The 14490-nt window shown below is 48.9% G+C and overlaps 2 protein-coding genes across 3 annotated transcripts; one reads left to right on the top strand and one right to left on the bottom strand.

Moving 5' to 3' along the window:
* Positions 1-4498: 4498 nt before the first annotated feature.
* Positions 4499-9085, bottom strand: YIPF3 (Yip1 domain family member 3; the record flags this gene model as incomplete). The annotated part of the gene is made up of 9 exons (XM_079550280.1): positions 4499-4620; positions 5914-6037; positions 6474-6587; positions 7080-7211; positions 7558-7650; positions 8251-8296; positions 8554-8660; positions 8735-8941; positions 9020-9085. 9 exons carry the CDS (start codon positions 9083-9085, stop codon positions 4499-4501), a joined length of 1011 nt encoding a protein of 336 aa, XP_079406406.1.
* Positions 9086-9262: 177 nt separating this feature from the next.
* Positions 9263-12343, top strand: POLR1C (RNA polymerase I and III subunit C; the record flags this gene model as incomplete). 2 transcript variants are annotated; one of them, XM_079549939.1, is made up of 9 exons in its annotated part: positions 9263-9331; positions 9405-9476; positions 9549-9656; positions 9780-9912; positions 10473-10592; positions 10813-10965; positions 11101-11250; positions 11775-11891; positions 12225-12343. In XM_079549939.1, the coding sequence occupies 9 exons, from the start codon at positions 9263-9265 to the stop codon at positions 12341-12343; spliced, it is 1041 nt and encodes a 346-aa protein (XP_079406065.1). The 2 variants fall into 2 exon arrangements, with proteins under 2 accessions (XP_079406065.1, XP_079406066.1); XM_079549940.1 differs by lacking the exon at positions 10473-10592.
* Positions 12344-14490: the final 2147 nt, after the last annotated feature.

The raw sequence follows: 14490 nt of genomic DNA, 5'->3' as shown, positions 1-14490 counted from the left end.
GCTTTTCTGAGTGGGTTCATAGCACATCGTATGTATGGAGAGTGTGGTGGAGGATGGGGCTCGAGGCTCCTTATTGTCCCTTGGGTACAAGGAGGGGTTGGAGTTCTGTTGGCTACTGCTGGAATGAGCTCGAGTGGGGTGGATGGCCCACGGTCGGAACTTAGGGCTGAGCTAACAAAAATAATTATGTAAAAATGGTGACGTGCCATCTTCCACAGCTGGTTGCATCGTGGCATGAAGGCGTGGAAGCCTGCACACAGCAGAGGTGGTATCAGTGGGGTTGTGAGGAGCTCCTGGCGGATTAATTTAATGTGATTTCCTCTCATAGAAGTAGGGCAGCACGTGAAGGGTTCTGGGCCACAGCTGGGTGCACAGAAGAAGCGGAAGAAATGAGGGCATCTATCATCCTTTCAGTGGTTTTCTTCCTGCAGCAGGGAATGATGTATGCTGGGGTACAGCCTGGAAGGAGGGGGCTGGGGGGATGGACGTATCCTCAGGCGGCAGCAGCGTGCCTCAGGCTCATGGTAAGGGAGCAGACCTGCCTCATGTCGTTTCCCCTGGCCAGTGCAAGGAGGTAGCTGGAAAGTCTGAAGGGCTTCAGGAAGTGCTGTAGGTTTGTTCACCTCTGCAGCACGCAACCTGATGAGAGATGTGAGGGTTGTTTGTGATGCCCTTTTAATTTTCTGATATGGATCAGGGAATTGCTCTTTTCCACCTTCTTGTAATGCTGTAGTTGGACAGAAATATGAAGCAGGGCCTGTGTTGTTTCAACTCCAGTGAGCTGAAAAAGGAAGCCAGTGATGTGGAAATTAGGTTAAACCACATAAGTAGGCAGCTTTCTGCACATAGCTAATCTCTTAAGGAGAAAGCCTGGCTGTTGTATATGGCAGCACTCAAGTGAATTCCAGTCCACTGGGTAACTAAGGGACAAACCCAAGCTTCTCCACTTTGCTTGCAAGCCATACCATGAGAGAGGAGGGGAAAAACAGAATATGGAGGGGATTGTTAAGCAGTTTTTCTCCTGTTAAATGGAGGACCGGGTCACCTGAGCCACTAGCTGCATGTTATGTCCTAGATGAGACCAAGGGTCTCTGATGTCAACTCTTATGTCAACTCTAAGGCTTTGACTGCAGCCAAACGTATGCATCACCATGCACATTGTATTTCCTGTTGCACATGGGTGCCCAGGCTTGGAATTGCGTCTGCAGGCTGCACCAGGAGTGAACCACAACCTGGCAGTATATCTGTTCTGGGATATGAACAGCAGCTGTCTGTATCCAGCCGGTGATAGTTTTCAAAAAAGGAGTTCCTGATCTCTGAAGCCATTAAATGGTTCAAGTAAGAAGACAATCCTGTATATTGCAGGGCTGCAGGTGGTACAGGGTGAATGTCATAGTGGTCTGTCTAAGTAACAGCTGCTGATCAGCACAGGTTGAGTGGAAGACTGCACTTAGTTTCACTTGATAATCACCTCCACGCACTAATTAACCCATGCTTCCTTCAGCAGGCTGTTATTAGAGAGGCACTTGGAAGAGAGCCCCTGGGACATGTCCCACTTCAGTTGACAGCAGCAGCCTGGAAGCACTGCTTAGGGCATCAGCCTGGCTTTGAAGCCCTAGTGATGGCATCTTCAGTGCCTGCACTCAGGTGCAAGAGTACATCAGGAAGATGAATATCCTACCTTGCTTTAAGCTCATATACACTGGGATTAGTGGTAAAGGAGCAAGTGGTTCAAAGCTTGTCTCGCTAAGCCTCACTGAGGGCTTTGCGGAGGCAAATTTGGCAGTGGTATTTTGTCGAGAGCTAGGTATTACTTCCTTGTCATGTGCAGTTACCCAGCAGAAATGAGGAAGGTGATTTATTGTTTTCCTGCTGGGGCATGGGAGATGAGAGCTGACTCCCTAGACTGATGCCACTAACGGCTGACATATAAATAGGGAAGAACAGCAGGTGATGAGCAGCTAGAGTGAGACTAGACATAAGGAGGAAGACAAATGGGAGAACAGACAGAATACCTGTAACCCAGAACATAACTAAGGTTACACCAGGTGCAATGGACTGTAAGAAGGGTTGATCTCCAGGTACTGCAGAGAGGAGACCATAGAATGCATCGATGTTTTACCTTCCTCTTTCTAATGTGACAGCCTCATATTTATTTCAGCTTTAATTAAAAAGGCTTACACAGTTCTTGTAGCATTACCCTTCCTCAACAGCCACAGTGTGAGGAATTACTTTAGATATGCTGCAGGGGAGGAGGGAGAAACTTTAGATTTCCTGCAAAAGCCATGGCAGGAAACAAAGGCATTAAAGGTGGAGAGTGTCTGGCATGATGGGGATGTAAGGCTTGCACTGATAACTAGAGGACTTGTGTAAAACTGACCTGCCCTCGCACAGGGACCTGACTAAGGCAGTGTGCTCAGCCTGCTCTAAGGAACTGCAGCACACATGCATTTCTCTGCAAAACCATGTCCCCCTCTGTCAGTAAAAGGAGAAAGTCTGAATGTCTCAGCAGAGCACCAAAGTTCTGGTAGTAGAAAATGTTTCAAGCTCCAGCTGCTGCACAGAGGATGACCTCTGTGGAACTGGAGAAGAGCAAGTCCCACAGCATCTGAGAGGGTGGTTTGTCATTACTCCTGTCATCTGTCCATAGCAGACAGGACACATAAGCTGCACAGGGAGAGCATGAAGACTTCTCTTGTAGCTTTCCTGTACTTTGAGTGAAAACACAGGTGCAGCTTTGTCGTTCTGACCTAGCTAAATGACAGGGCATAGAAAGGGAGCACAGGTCTCAATGATGCCCACAGATCAGCAGTGTTATTTTGTCCCTGTTTTTCTTCTTGTCTGGGATTTTTCTAGTGGCAGTCATCTCTTTCTCCTTTCCTTTCCCCCTGTCTGCACTTGAGAAGTTTTCACTGAGAAAAACAGACCCATTCTATGCTGCCAGGGCAAGAAATGGGCAGTCAGAACACTAGAAACTAACCTCCCATAGTTATAGTGAAGGGGAATGCCAGACTTGTAGTTACAAACAAATTCTTATAAGCTTGAAAATAATGGAAATGCTAGGTGCTGAAAGTGGCTTAATTGCTCAAGAAACATGGAGGTTGCTGGCCCAAATGGTGTAGCTGATGCTCCCAAGCAACTTGTTCTTGCGTTCTTCAGCCAAAATAAATTGGGGGCTGGGGGAGAAAGTCAGAGAATGGGTCTACTGTGCATGTGTTAGCAGATTAACTTTGTGCTCTTGGAAGGGAAACAAATGATGAACTCAGGAATAAGCAACAGTAGAAAGGAGGTCTGTGACTGAAATGCTCAAGTCATGTCCAGTGACATTGTGGTAACTGAAGTGATGAGCAGCCTGACTGCAGTAGCTGGCACTGCTTTCCTCTTTTTCATCACACCTTGGCTTTAGTTTGAATCTCATCTCAACAATACTATCCTCTCCCACTAATAAAACAAAGGGGAGTGCAGTTCTTCATGCTACCTGCCTTGTGCTGATTGTAGCCACACTGAGAGAGGATTTCTTAATTTTTGTGTCAGCTTCTTAGGTGTGGCTCCTTTCTTCCAGGAGGGAGACTGAAAGCCAGAAACCAGCCCACATCTTAGCACTCTTAGACCAACGAAGGAAGACTACAGCTGAACTATTCAATTGTGAGCTACTGCAGCAAAGGTAAGTCTAGCCCGAGCTGTTTTACTTACTTCCCTATCATTGCTGGAGCCTCCCTGCTCACAGACATGCTGACCAGAGCAACTCAAGCAGAAGGGTGATGAAACAAACAGAAAGAAGGTGTGATAGCACAGGGACATATATACTTCTGACGTACAGGAGAACGGCCAGTGAGGTGAGATAGCAACTTGACCAAATGGAAAGAGAGGGATCAATCTGGAACATGACAAGGAAGAGAATATGGTTAAATATCATAATGTTTCTTAAAAATCTGCAGTGAAGCTGAAGTCTCTTTTGGGCTATGGGAAAGCTGCCCAAGACAGGTCATCTATCCTGAAACACTTGGAAATATGACAGCACAAAAGTGCAAAGAGTTATGCTGTCAGTCTAGACAAGATAAATCGCGGCACAGAGACCCCACAACACTCTCCCATTACATAAGTAGGCTCAAACATAGGACACCATTCAAAACCAACATCAAATTTAATTCTTCCCTCTTCAGGACAGGAACAGAGCAGACAGTCCTGGAGTTACATGAGCAAGCATAAAGAGGGGTAAGGTACTAACTGAGCTAGGAAATCCCAGCTAAACATGCAGGCAATAGAGCCACACTACTCAAGACAGCCCAGATCTGGGTGGGTGGAAGAGCGTCGTCCTCCTGAGTCATGGAGGTGCTGTCCACGCAGCTGTGCAGAACTGCAACCCAAAGGACAGGTCCAGGAAGGCAAAACAAAACTCTTATCTCTGTTGTTCCGTTCCTTTCCTAAGAGGTAGCAGGCTACTACAGCCCTATGCAGCCCTGAAACTAGTGAAGGAAGCAAGTCCGAGACTGTGCAATTACAGGGTCAATGCATTGGCTTTGGCTGTTGTATTTAATACAGCATTGGAAACAACTGGAATGTCTCTGGCAACTCTCTGAAAGGGTGGCATGTTGGGTCCTTCCAATGTGTCCAGGATACCTGCAGGAAACAGGAGGAAGAGGAGAGTGGCAAGAATTAGTTCAGAAGCAGGTGGTGTGTTTCTTCTTGTTTTACTGTCTGGAATCGAGTGGCAGAGCCCAGGACTTGGAGGCAATGGGAGGAGACACCTTGCCCCTCAAGAATAAGCAGCAATTAAACACCTCCATCCGGAGACCGCAGCATGCAGATCAGAGTTTATCCTTGGGGCAGGGCAGTGTAGATCTTTTCTCTCTGAGGGTGCTAAATCCAGCCCCTTGTCATTTGACCTGAGCAAAGACTGCTAGGAACTCTCCTCTGCCAAAGCAGCCTGACAGATCATTTCTGCTTCACTCCAGCATATAACCTCCTCTTAGACCAACTGTTTGCTTTCATTTTGAGATATACCTGCAAGGCTTATATCAGGAATTGCAGTTAGAAGTGTGATACGGAATTTTTATCACTGCAATGCAATATTTGGAAGGAAGTGCACATGCTGATGGCACTTCCTGTCAGTTACCCTCTCAAGACTGATAACCAGTCCTGGAGATTCTTGAAGAAAATTGCTTGGAGTATATTTTCCCATATTTCGTTTGCTGAGAAGTTGCATATTAGGGCTGAGAACCTTGGCCACAAATAGGGAGCCAGGAAAGAACAGTGTTTAGCTCTAAAAGGACTTGTGATGCTATGCCAAAATTATGCAATTTCAATTTTATTTTATTTTATTTTTTTAAAGGAGACTAATAGTTTGTTAAAAGAAAAACAACAAAACACAAAGACCACTGAATCTGCATAGCCTGGCAGAAAGTACTGACTGCAGAGGATGCAGCTTTTGCTGTGCTGTACAACTTAAGATAATAAAGGTGTTAGGTAAAGAAGGAAAGACTTAAAAAGAAGCTTTTGCTGTGCTGTACAACTTAAGATAATAAAGGTGTTAGGTAAAGAAGGAAAGACTTTAATGACATATTTCCTCATCACAGTAAAGCAGCCTGATTTTAGCAAGGCTCAGGAAGGGAGTGGACAACTGCATTAAAAAAGTAGTCACTGCTTTAACACTTGTGGGGAAAGATGAAGCCTGCTTGCAGTTTGTCTTGAGTACTAGTACTGCACACACAGACTACCCCACATCAACATGCTGACCTGTTTTGACATCTCCTGCTAACAGTGGTAGTGCTAGTCACTCTTGGGCATGGAACTGGCCCAGATGCCCTTAGGTCAGTTCTAAACTGTCCATCCTTTCTCTCTGAGAAAGGAAAAAGCACCACCTCCTCCTCCCCCACATCTAAGAGGCACTGCCATCGTGTTTCCCTTGCTTACCTTCTACCACCTTGTGATAAGCAAAGTGCAGATAGAGCAGGAAAAGCATATGCAGAGCAGCAAGAGTTCCACACAGGATGAGCCGCTGGGTATGCCCCACAGTGCGTGACACCAACACAGCAACCTAGGAGAGAAGTGGAGATTAAGAGACTGGATAACTGCAACATCAGCCTCTGGCACTGCATTCAGGAGCACACAGGAGGATGGGTTAAATAGTGAGAGCTGGTAGAAACACCACTCAGAGCCTTTCTCACAGGTGGCACCAAGAAATTCTGAGTAATCTGACTTTGTTTTGGGTAGACGAATCTTGCCCAGTTTCACCAAGTGTTCAGGAGGCTCAGGCAAGTTTCTCTGGAGCAGCAGGGGACATAAGACAGCAGGCTTATTGCAGCTGTCAGAATGGGTGAGGACAGTCAGCCAGGCCACACACTAGTAGCCATATGACCCAGAAGCATCAGGCTGTTCTTTAAGCACCTTACCCAGCTGTGGAATCACTTGCCTAGCCCAAGGAACAGAAAGCAAGAAACACTTTCCTCCTCTCTGGACTGCCTGTCACTTACCATTCGAAGTGTAGAAAGTCCACCAACGACTAACCAGAAAATATAAAAGAGGGAATGGAAGTGGATATTATAGGTGACAAGCAGAGTGATGCAGTGTCCAAAAAGGCCATAGCCCTGACAAAACAAAAACATCCATGTTACAGTTGTCACCTGCACACAAAGGGTCATTGAGCAATAAGCAGCCTACATTTGCAACGTTTTAGCAAGGCAGTACTTCGCAAACCACATACTCCCAGCTAGAATGTCAAACAGCACTACAGTTTTAACAGCAGCTCACACCCAGCCAATCTGTCTGAAGGATTCACATGATTGTCAGAGATTGCAGCAATCTAGGAAACAGAAGGAAAAAGCTTCTGATCCCAGAAAAATGGAAATCTCCCTAAGTGGGAACATTGCAAGCAGAAACAGCTGCTTTGTGCCATCTTTGGGACAGGTCTCAGGTCCAAAGAGCTTCTTGGATTTCCAAGTTGTCCCGATGCAACAGGATTATGGTCATCTGGGACCACTAATTTACGAAGATGTTTCTAGGAAAAGCTCACAGGTCACCTTCCCTCTGGAACACCATACAGCCAGCATCCATCCTGGGGCAGCCCCATCCGTACATACCAACAGCGACAGCATCTGCACCATCGTAATTTGGGCATTGCACAGATATGCCAGGAAATAGATGAAAGAGGAGACGCCCAACCAGTAACCAAAGCAGGTACCAATGGCTGTGCCCATCAGTGTGCCTTCCCTCTGTGGAGACAACAGCAGTTTGAAGAGAACTCAGAGAAAGGCCTGCCAGCACTTAAGATCCACTGCAGAGAGTACCCAGAGCTTTCCTAACATAATCACATAGCTGGCTTAACAGCAGGCAGGTTGCCCCATGATCTGCACCCCAACTCTCCCAGCAACAGAGCATCAGGACTTTCCGATGCAACTTTCCTCCCCTCTCTAAACCAAAAGGTGCTTCTTCAGATCAAATGTGCTTTTTATCAGGATGCTGTTGTGATATGGAAGAGGTTTCCTCTCCCTTTGCAGCGTCATTATGGCTATCCCAAACCCGGTCAAATCGCAAATTAATCACTGAGACTTGCCGTACAATGATAGTGTCCGAGGTCTTCATCCCATGCAAAAGGATGGCCACCAGTGTGAAGACCAGCATGAGGGGTCCATAAAGCTCACCTGCGATCTTCTACATGTAAAGAGAGAGATGGGAATGTTTGGTCTGTGCTCGTGTCTTCCAGGCTCTCCACCCTGAATGGCATAATGAGCATCTCAAGAGAGTTTTATCACCTGAGGAGCATCAGCAAGGCCACTGCTGACAGAAGCCACACAGAATAGGCTGTGTGATGAGTCAGAATGGTGTTAAACGGGATGCAGAAATGGGTGAAGTCTAGAGTTCTAGAACTGTACCAGCGTTAAAGGTAGCAGAAGGGTAGCAGCGTTAAAGGCAGTGCTGGCACAGGCTCCGCAGGGCAGTGGTCACAGCAGCGAGCTTGTTGGAGTTGAAGAAGCATCCAGACAATGGCCTCAGCCATATGGTCTGATTTTTGGGTGGTGCTTTGTGGAGCCCAGAGTTGGGCTTGGTGAGCCTGGTGAGTCCCTTCCAACTTGGGATATTCTATGATTACAGTTCTGTGAGAATGGGGTTTGGAACAACTGTAGGAAAGGATTTACCAATATTTTGAGGGAGGTGAATATCTAACAAACTTGGATCCTTAATAACACAGACTAATTAAATTTGAAGGGTCTCTGCTGAACAGTCACTCAGGCCATGGGGGAGAGAACTCACCTGTGGGAAATTGATCATCTTCACGGGAACCATGGACTCCAGCAATCTGCATTACAGCAAATCAGGGAATGGCATCAGGAGAGTTAATAAGATGCTTCAAAAAGCAACAGATCCCATACACCCACCGCCAACGCTTCCTGCTGTGACTCGTGGGGGACAGAGAGCGCTTTTAAAGGGTTATGTGAACTAAGTAAAGGCAACCGTGCCGTCGGGGGCTATAGCTTTGCTGGGAAGGACTCACAAACCCACTGCTGTGGGGGCCAGCCAGCCAGCCAGTTCCAGCCCCGCGTGTTCCCTGCCCACCTGGTGCGCACTTGGACGGGCTCCACGTCGAAGTAGGGTCGTAGGATGTCGATGTTGGCATAGAGGCTGAAGGCCTTGGAGGCCTGCCTCTTCCCCACCTGCCACATCTGCGGAGAGAAGGGCGCGTGCAGCGGCAGGGCCGGGGACGGCGGGGGCGGTCGCGGGGCGGGAGCACGCTCACCTGGTCGGCCACCTGCCGCCCCAACTGCCCCTGCAGCCCCTTCATGCCCAGGAATTCGCCGTCCTCCTCCCCGCCGGCCCCCGCCTCGCCCTCCGCCTCCTCTTCCTCCTCCTCCTTCATGCGCTGGTGCATCTCGCCCATGTCCTCGAAGCTGGAACCCGACGTGTCATCCATGTTCTCCATGTCGATGACGGCGGAGCCGCCGCCCTGCTCCGGGGCACAGAGCGTCAGCGCCCGCCCGGGCCCCGCTCTCCCCGCCACGGCGCCCACGCGGGACGGCCCCACCTGCACGTTGTCCTCAAAGCCGCCCCACTCGGCGGGGCCGTTCCTGCCGCCGCCCGGCGCGGACATAGTGCCCGGCCCTGCGAGCCGCCGAGCTCGGAGGAAGGAGGGGGACGCGGACGTGACGGTTCCGCGGGCGCCGTGCGGGATCTCGCGAGAGAGCGTGCGAGTGGCGCCTCCATCTTGTGTGCGGCGGCGCGGCTCGGCCGCGCCTGGGCGGGCCCGGCCCTCCCGCTTCCGGCGGCGATGGCGGCCAAGCGGAGCACGGACGAGATGCGGGAGCGCGTGGTGCTGGGCGAGTTCGGCGTCCGCAACGTGCGTAGGGCGGCGGGCTGCGGGGCGGCTCCCGCCTCGCCCCCCGCTCCCTCACGGGCTGCGCCTCCCGCAGGTCCACACCACCGATTTCCCCGGCAACTACCCCGGCTACGACGACGCGTGGGACCCGCGGCGCTTCGAGGAGGTGAGTGAGGGCGGCGGCGGCGGCGGGGCCCCGTGGTCGGTTATGGTGTGACGCGGCGTGGGGCTCGTGCAGGCGTTCCGCGTGGACGTGGTGCGGGAGGAGGACGGCCTGCTGGAGTTCGACATGGTGGGAATCGACGCGGCCATCGCCAACGCCTTCCGCCGCATCCTGCTCGCCGAGGTACCGCGGGGCTGGGCGGCTCCTGGGGGAAGGGGTGGCGAGAACGGGGCCGGTATGGGTGGATAGTCCGTATGTGGGTACTGTGGTAGGCATCTTACCGCCTTGGTCTCTTGTCTCCCTGAGGTGCCAACGATGGCTGTGGAAAAAGTGTTCGTGTACAACAACACGTCCATTGTGCAGGATGAGATCCTGGCGCACCGCCTGGGCCTTATTCCCATCCGGGCCGACCCTCGACTCTTTGAGTACAGGAACCAAGGTGAGGGTCTCGGGTTAAGCAGCGGTGGTGAGGGTGGAGCCCATAATGAGGAGCCAGGGTCACGCCGTAGGAGCATGAAGGGACCCCTGAAGACCATCTGGTCCAAGTCTCCTGCAGTGAACAGAGACACCTACAGCTAGATCAGGTGCTCAGAGTGCTGTCCAGCCTTGCTTTGAAAGTCTCCAAGGACAGGGCATCCACCGTATCTCTGGGCAACCTGTTTCAGTTGCCTCACCATCCTCACTTTCACCACTCTCACTTTATATCTAAAGCAAATCTACCTTCTATAAGGTTCAGCCCATTTTCTCTTGTACTATCACAGCAGATCCTGCTGTAAAGTCTGTCCCTTTCTTTATTGTATGCTTTCTTTAGGTACTGAAAGGCCACTTCCAGGTCTCACTGCAGCTTTCTCTTCTCCAGGCTGAACAGCCCCAGCTCTTTCAGTCCATCCTCATAGGAGAAATGTTCCATCCCTTGGATCATTTTTGTGGCCCATCTCTGGATATGCTTCAACAGAGCAGAAGTGCAATTCCATAAAGATACTGTTTTGCCCTTTCCAGGAGACGAAGAGGGGACGGAAATTGATACTCTGCAGTTCCAGCTGAAAATAAAATGCAGCCGGAATCCTCAGGCAGCCAAGGAATCATCAGACCCAAATGAACTGTATTTCAATCACAAAGGTGAGAGCTCTTTCTGCCTGTCCTGAAAGTAGGTGCAGCTTTTTGTTTTTTCTCTTGTTCGCTTTTTTCTTTCTCTCTCTTGGGATTTAGCCTTGTGAGCAGAGACAGCCAATTCCCTCACAGTATACAGAGCTTACTTTTGCCATCCCCAGTCTCATACAGGTCAGCAACCTGTTTTCTGAGGCAGCACCTGGCTGATGTTTGTGCCTTCTCTTGGCAGTGTACAGTAAGCACATGACATGGGTGCCCTTGGGGAATCAGACAGACCTCTTTCCAGATGCTGACTTCCGACCTGTCCATGATGACATCCTCATAGCACTGCTGCGACCTGGGCAGGAAATAGATGTGCTCATGCATTGTGTCAAGGGCATAGGTGAGTGCTGGGTCTGGGCTTGGGAGCAGGTGTGCTGGTGCTTGCACTTGAGCACAGCTATGTGACGGGAAACAGTGGAGAATGGGCTTGACCCTGAGGCCTGCCCTCACCCTTAATTCTTAACTCTTTGTACAGGTAAAGATCATGCCAAGTTTTCTCCTGTGGCCACAGCTAGTTATCGACTGCTTCCTGACATTACTCTCCTGCAGCCTATTGAGGATGAGGCAGCTGAGATGTTACAGAAGTGCTTTTCCCCTGGAGTCATCGAGATCCAGAACATCAAAGGTACTTTCTTCCCAGTTGTAAAGTGCCTTGTTCCTAACAAGTGTTAGCAGAATCTGAATAGAGACAATAGAGAGCCAAACCATGTAGGGGAAAAAAAAAAAAGAAACACTATGATGTTGTCTTGCTGATCAGCAACAGTTTGTGCTATTTTGAGCCTGGTTGTATTGGCTGAGCGGCTGTCCCACACAGATGTTTTCAGTGATGAACTGAGATGTCTCTGAAATGCTTAGGTGTGTCATGCCTGTCTGTAGAGCCCCGTGGTACTCTTTAGCTGTCTGGGTAGCAAGCTTGCTCTTTGTAGCAGCTGAGTGTGGAGAGGACTTGTGTCCTGCCCAGGAGTACATACAGGCTGTGTTTGGCTTGGAAATGTTCAAGAAAATGAATTCTGCTAGGCTGGAGTTTTGTGTTAGGAACGTGCTAATTCTTCCATATGTGGCTTTGATGCCTCTCCCGCTTGAGGCTTTTGTGACCCCAAGGTACCCATCTGCTGCCACTGCCCATCTTGTTTTGTTTTCTCCTTTTAGGAAAAAAGGTGGCAAGAGTAGCCAATGCACGGTTGGACACATTCAGCAGGGAAGTCTTCCGACATGAGGGTCTGAAAAACCTTGTGCGCCTAGCAAGAGTGCGAAATCATTACATCTGTAAGTGGCCCATTTTCTGTAGAACAGAGAGCCCTATTCTGCTTTGTGCAAACAAGCAGGGGCTGACCAGAATGTGTACTTTGGTCTCAGTCTCCCACTTCTCCCTGGCATCGTTGGTCTTCCTATGTTTGTATTCCTGTGGGGACCCACTGAGATTGTGGTTTTGTGCAGCTTCGGGGTAGGATGTGTTCGTGCTTCTTGATGGCTTATTTCTTGCAGCTGCAAAGGTCTGGCTTGCAGAAGTACAGCGTAAGGGAAGATGAGGGGCAAATGCTGGAGCCAGCTGCAGGCTGAAGCTGCGCAGTGGCCGTGCTGACTTGTATCTCTGTGCAGTTTCAGTGGAGTCGACAGGTATCTTGCCTCCAGATGTGCTGGTGACTGAAGCCATCAAGATACTGATGGGAAAGTGTCAGCGTTTCCTGAATGAACTGGACACGGTGCCTATGGAGTGAGCTGGCTGTAGCCAAGAAGCACAACCCTGTGCTGCTGTTTCGGGCTTCCTACTCTGGCCTGCAGGAGTGGTTCTTCTGCCCTAGGCATAAGTTTTGAGATGGATTTGTTAAGAGCCCTGGGACCATCTCTTTCAACTTGTTTTATGTGTGACGAGCCTCAGTGAGGAGATGCACTGAAATAAAAGCTTTCTTTTACCTCTGTCTGCTTCTGTGCAGTTAACAATTGTGAGACCGTAACATACAAAAAAAAGTGGCAGCAGGTCTGAAGCCGAGTAGTATTTATTTTAGATTGCAGGCAGTGTGTAAAGAGTACCAATAAGGCAATGTAATAAAGCTCTTAGCAGCAGGCCCATGAGAACTTAATAAATCACTCAGTTTATGCCTGTTTTGAAGATGTCTCAGAATAGCTGTGTGGAAGCTGTGTTGTTTTATAGTACTGGGCTTCTGTGTATAGTAGGAATGGTGGGGTTTAAAAACATGCTCTAGAAAAACTGATTGTCCCTGTTATGTATCTCAAGGTAAGGCATTCCTTTCTGGGCATTAGTTTTCACCACCCTCTTCTCTCTTTCAGTGATGGAGTTTTTTGGGGTGTGGTAAAAGGCAAATGTCAATTAAATGCCTCTACCACGGGAAGCCTGGGATAACATGCAAGGTTAGCATTGGGATGAACACTGCTATGGTGGAAGTCTCTGGGCAAGCTGATAATGTCAGAGAACGGCTGTGAGCAATGGTACATTCCAGCTACTTAAGGTAATCTTCACTACAACACTAGGATCGAGCGTAGCAAATCATACTTTCTACCTGTTTCACTGTGATGTACTTATTCATACCGTATGCATTGTTATAGGTCTTGGGGGTGGCTACGCTGTAGGGAATGCTGTGTTCAGGGCAAGGCCAGTGGTGGTCTAAAAGCAGAAAAGAAACAGGATGACCCTAACTTGCCATTCTGGGTGACATCACCAACCTGTCTCATAGTCCTGTGTTGTGTTGCAGACCCATGCAGCTGACTGCCAATACCTTTAAGTGTATTTTTTTTTTCCCCATGCTTTTTTAATTTAATTAGCTAGTCTGGAATAGTGCATCTCATCCCTTATAGCATATATTGACTGTATTCGTTGGCTGCACTTTTTCTGGCAGCTGGAATGGGGAGGGCTGAATACAAACGAAGTCATGACACCATGGATATGAAACTGGAATAGCTTTACTGACATTCAGAGGTGTAACACAACCAGTTCAGAGACAGCTTTAGATTTAAACATTCCTACAAAAAAAAGGTTCTAAAAACCATTTAAAAAAAAACCCTTGTGTCTAGCATGAAGTCACAGAATGTTAAAAATATCACAACACCATAAATACACCCAGCCTTTGCTAGAGCCGGGAGCCACATCAGCTCAGAGGTTAAAATGTTTGAGGCTAGGAGGAAAGTAGAGGATGCTGGTGGAACAGCAGGGGCAGGAGGGTGTGTAGATTCCCAAGGCACACTCATCTTTTCTGCATTCCAACCCCTACCAACCCAAATTTTTCAGTCCCATCTGCCCCAGCAGGATTTAATACTTGGTTCTTTTTAACGGCAAAACGAGCTGAGCCTTGCAGCTCCTGTACCAACATTCAGCATATGCTGAATGAACCATGTTGTGCTAAGAAGAACCAACTTCGCAAACCTTGTTTGATACAAGCCTCACCTTATCTGAAACCCAGTTTCTGTCCTGGCTCTTCCCTGTAAGCTGCAGTACAATCCCCGCTCCTCCTGCCCCACTACACTCCTCTGAGAAGTACGAGGCTGGGTGAAAACACAGACTCCTGTCACCTCCACAGCAAGAGGGTGAGGAGATCTCATTTGTTTTGCAGGTGCTTCAGGTATTGGTCCAGATTTTGTATACCCTGCACTGGCCGTCATCAGGGCATGGTAAAGACAAAAAAATAAAATCTGTCCTGCTCCCCCTTAAGGATATCCAAGAAAAGCTAGCACGAAGTCAAAGCCTTTCATTTGGCTATGGGTAGAACAAGTTGTATGATCACATATATATACATACATATGTATATATATGTATGATGGTGTCTGCCTCCCACAGAGGAGCTGTACCTTAAAAAGGCTGATCTCAAGGAGATCCTAGAGCACTGCAAGGCTTCCTTGGCACACAGCCCTC

Source organism: Tetrao urogallus (genome assembly GCF_951394365.1).
Source record: "Tetrao urogallus genome assembly, chromosome: 2".
Classification (NCBI taxonomy): domain Eukaryota; kingdom Metazoa; phylum Chordata; class Aves; order Galliformes; family Phasianidae; genus Tetrao; species Tetrao urogallus.
Note: the sequence above shows the minus strand (reverse complement) of the source record. Positions and strands in the feature narration are given on the sequence as shown.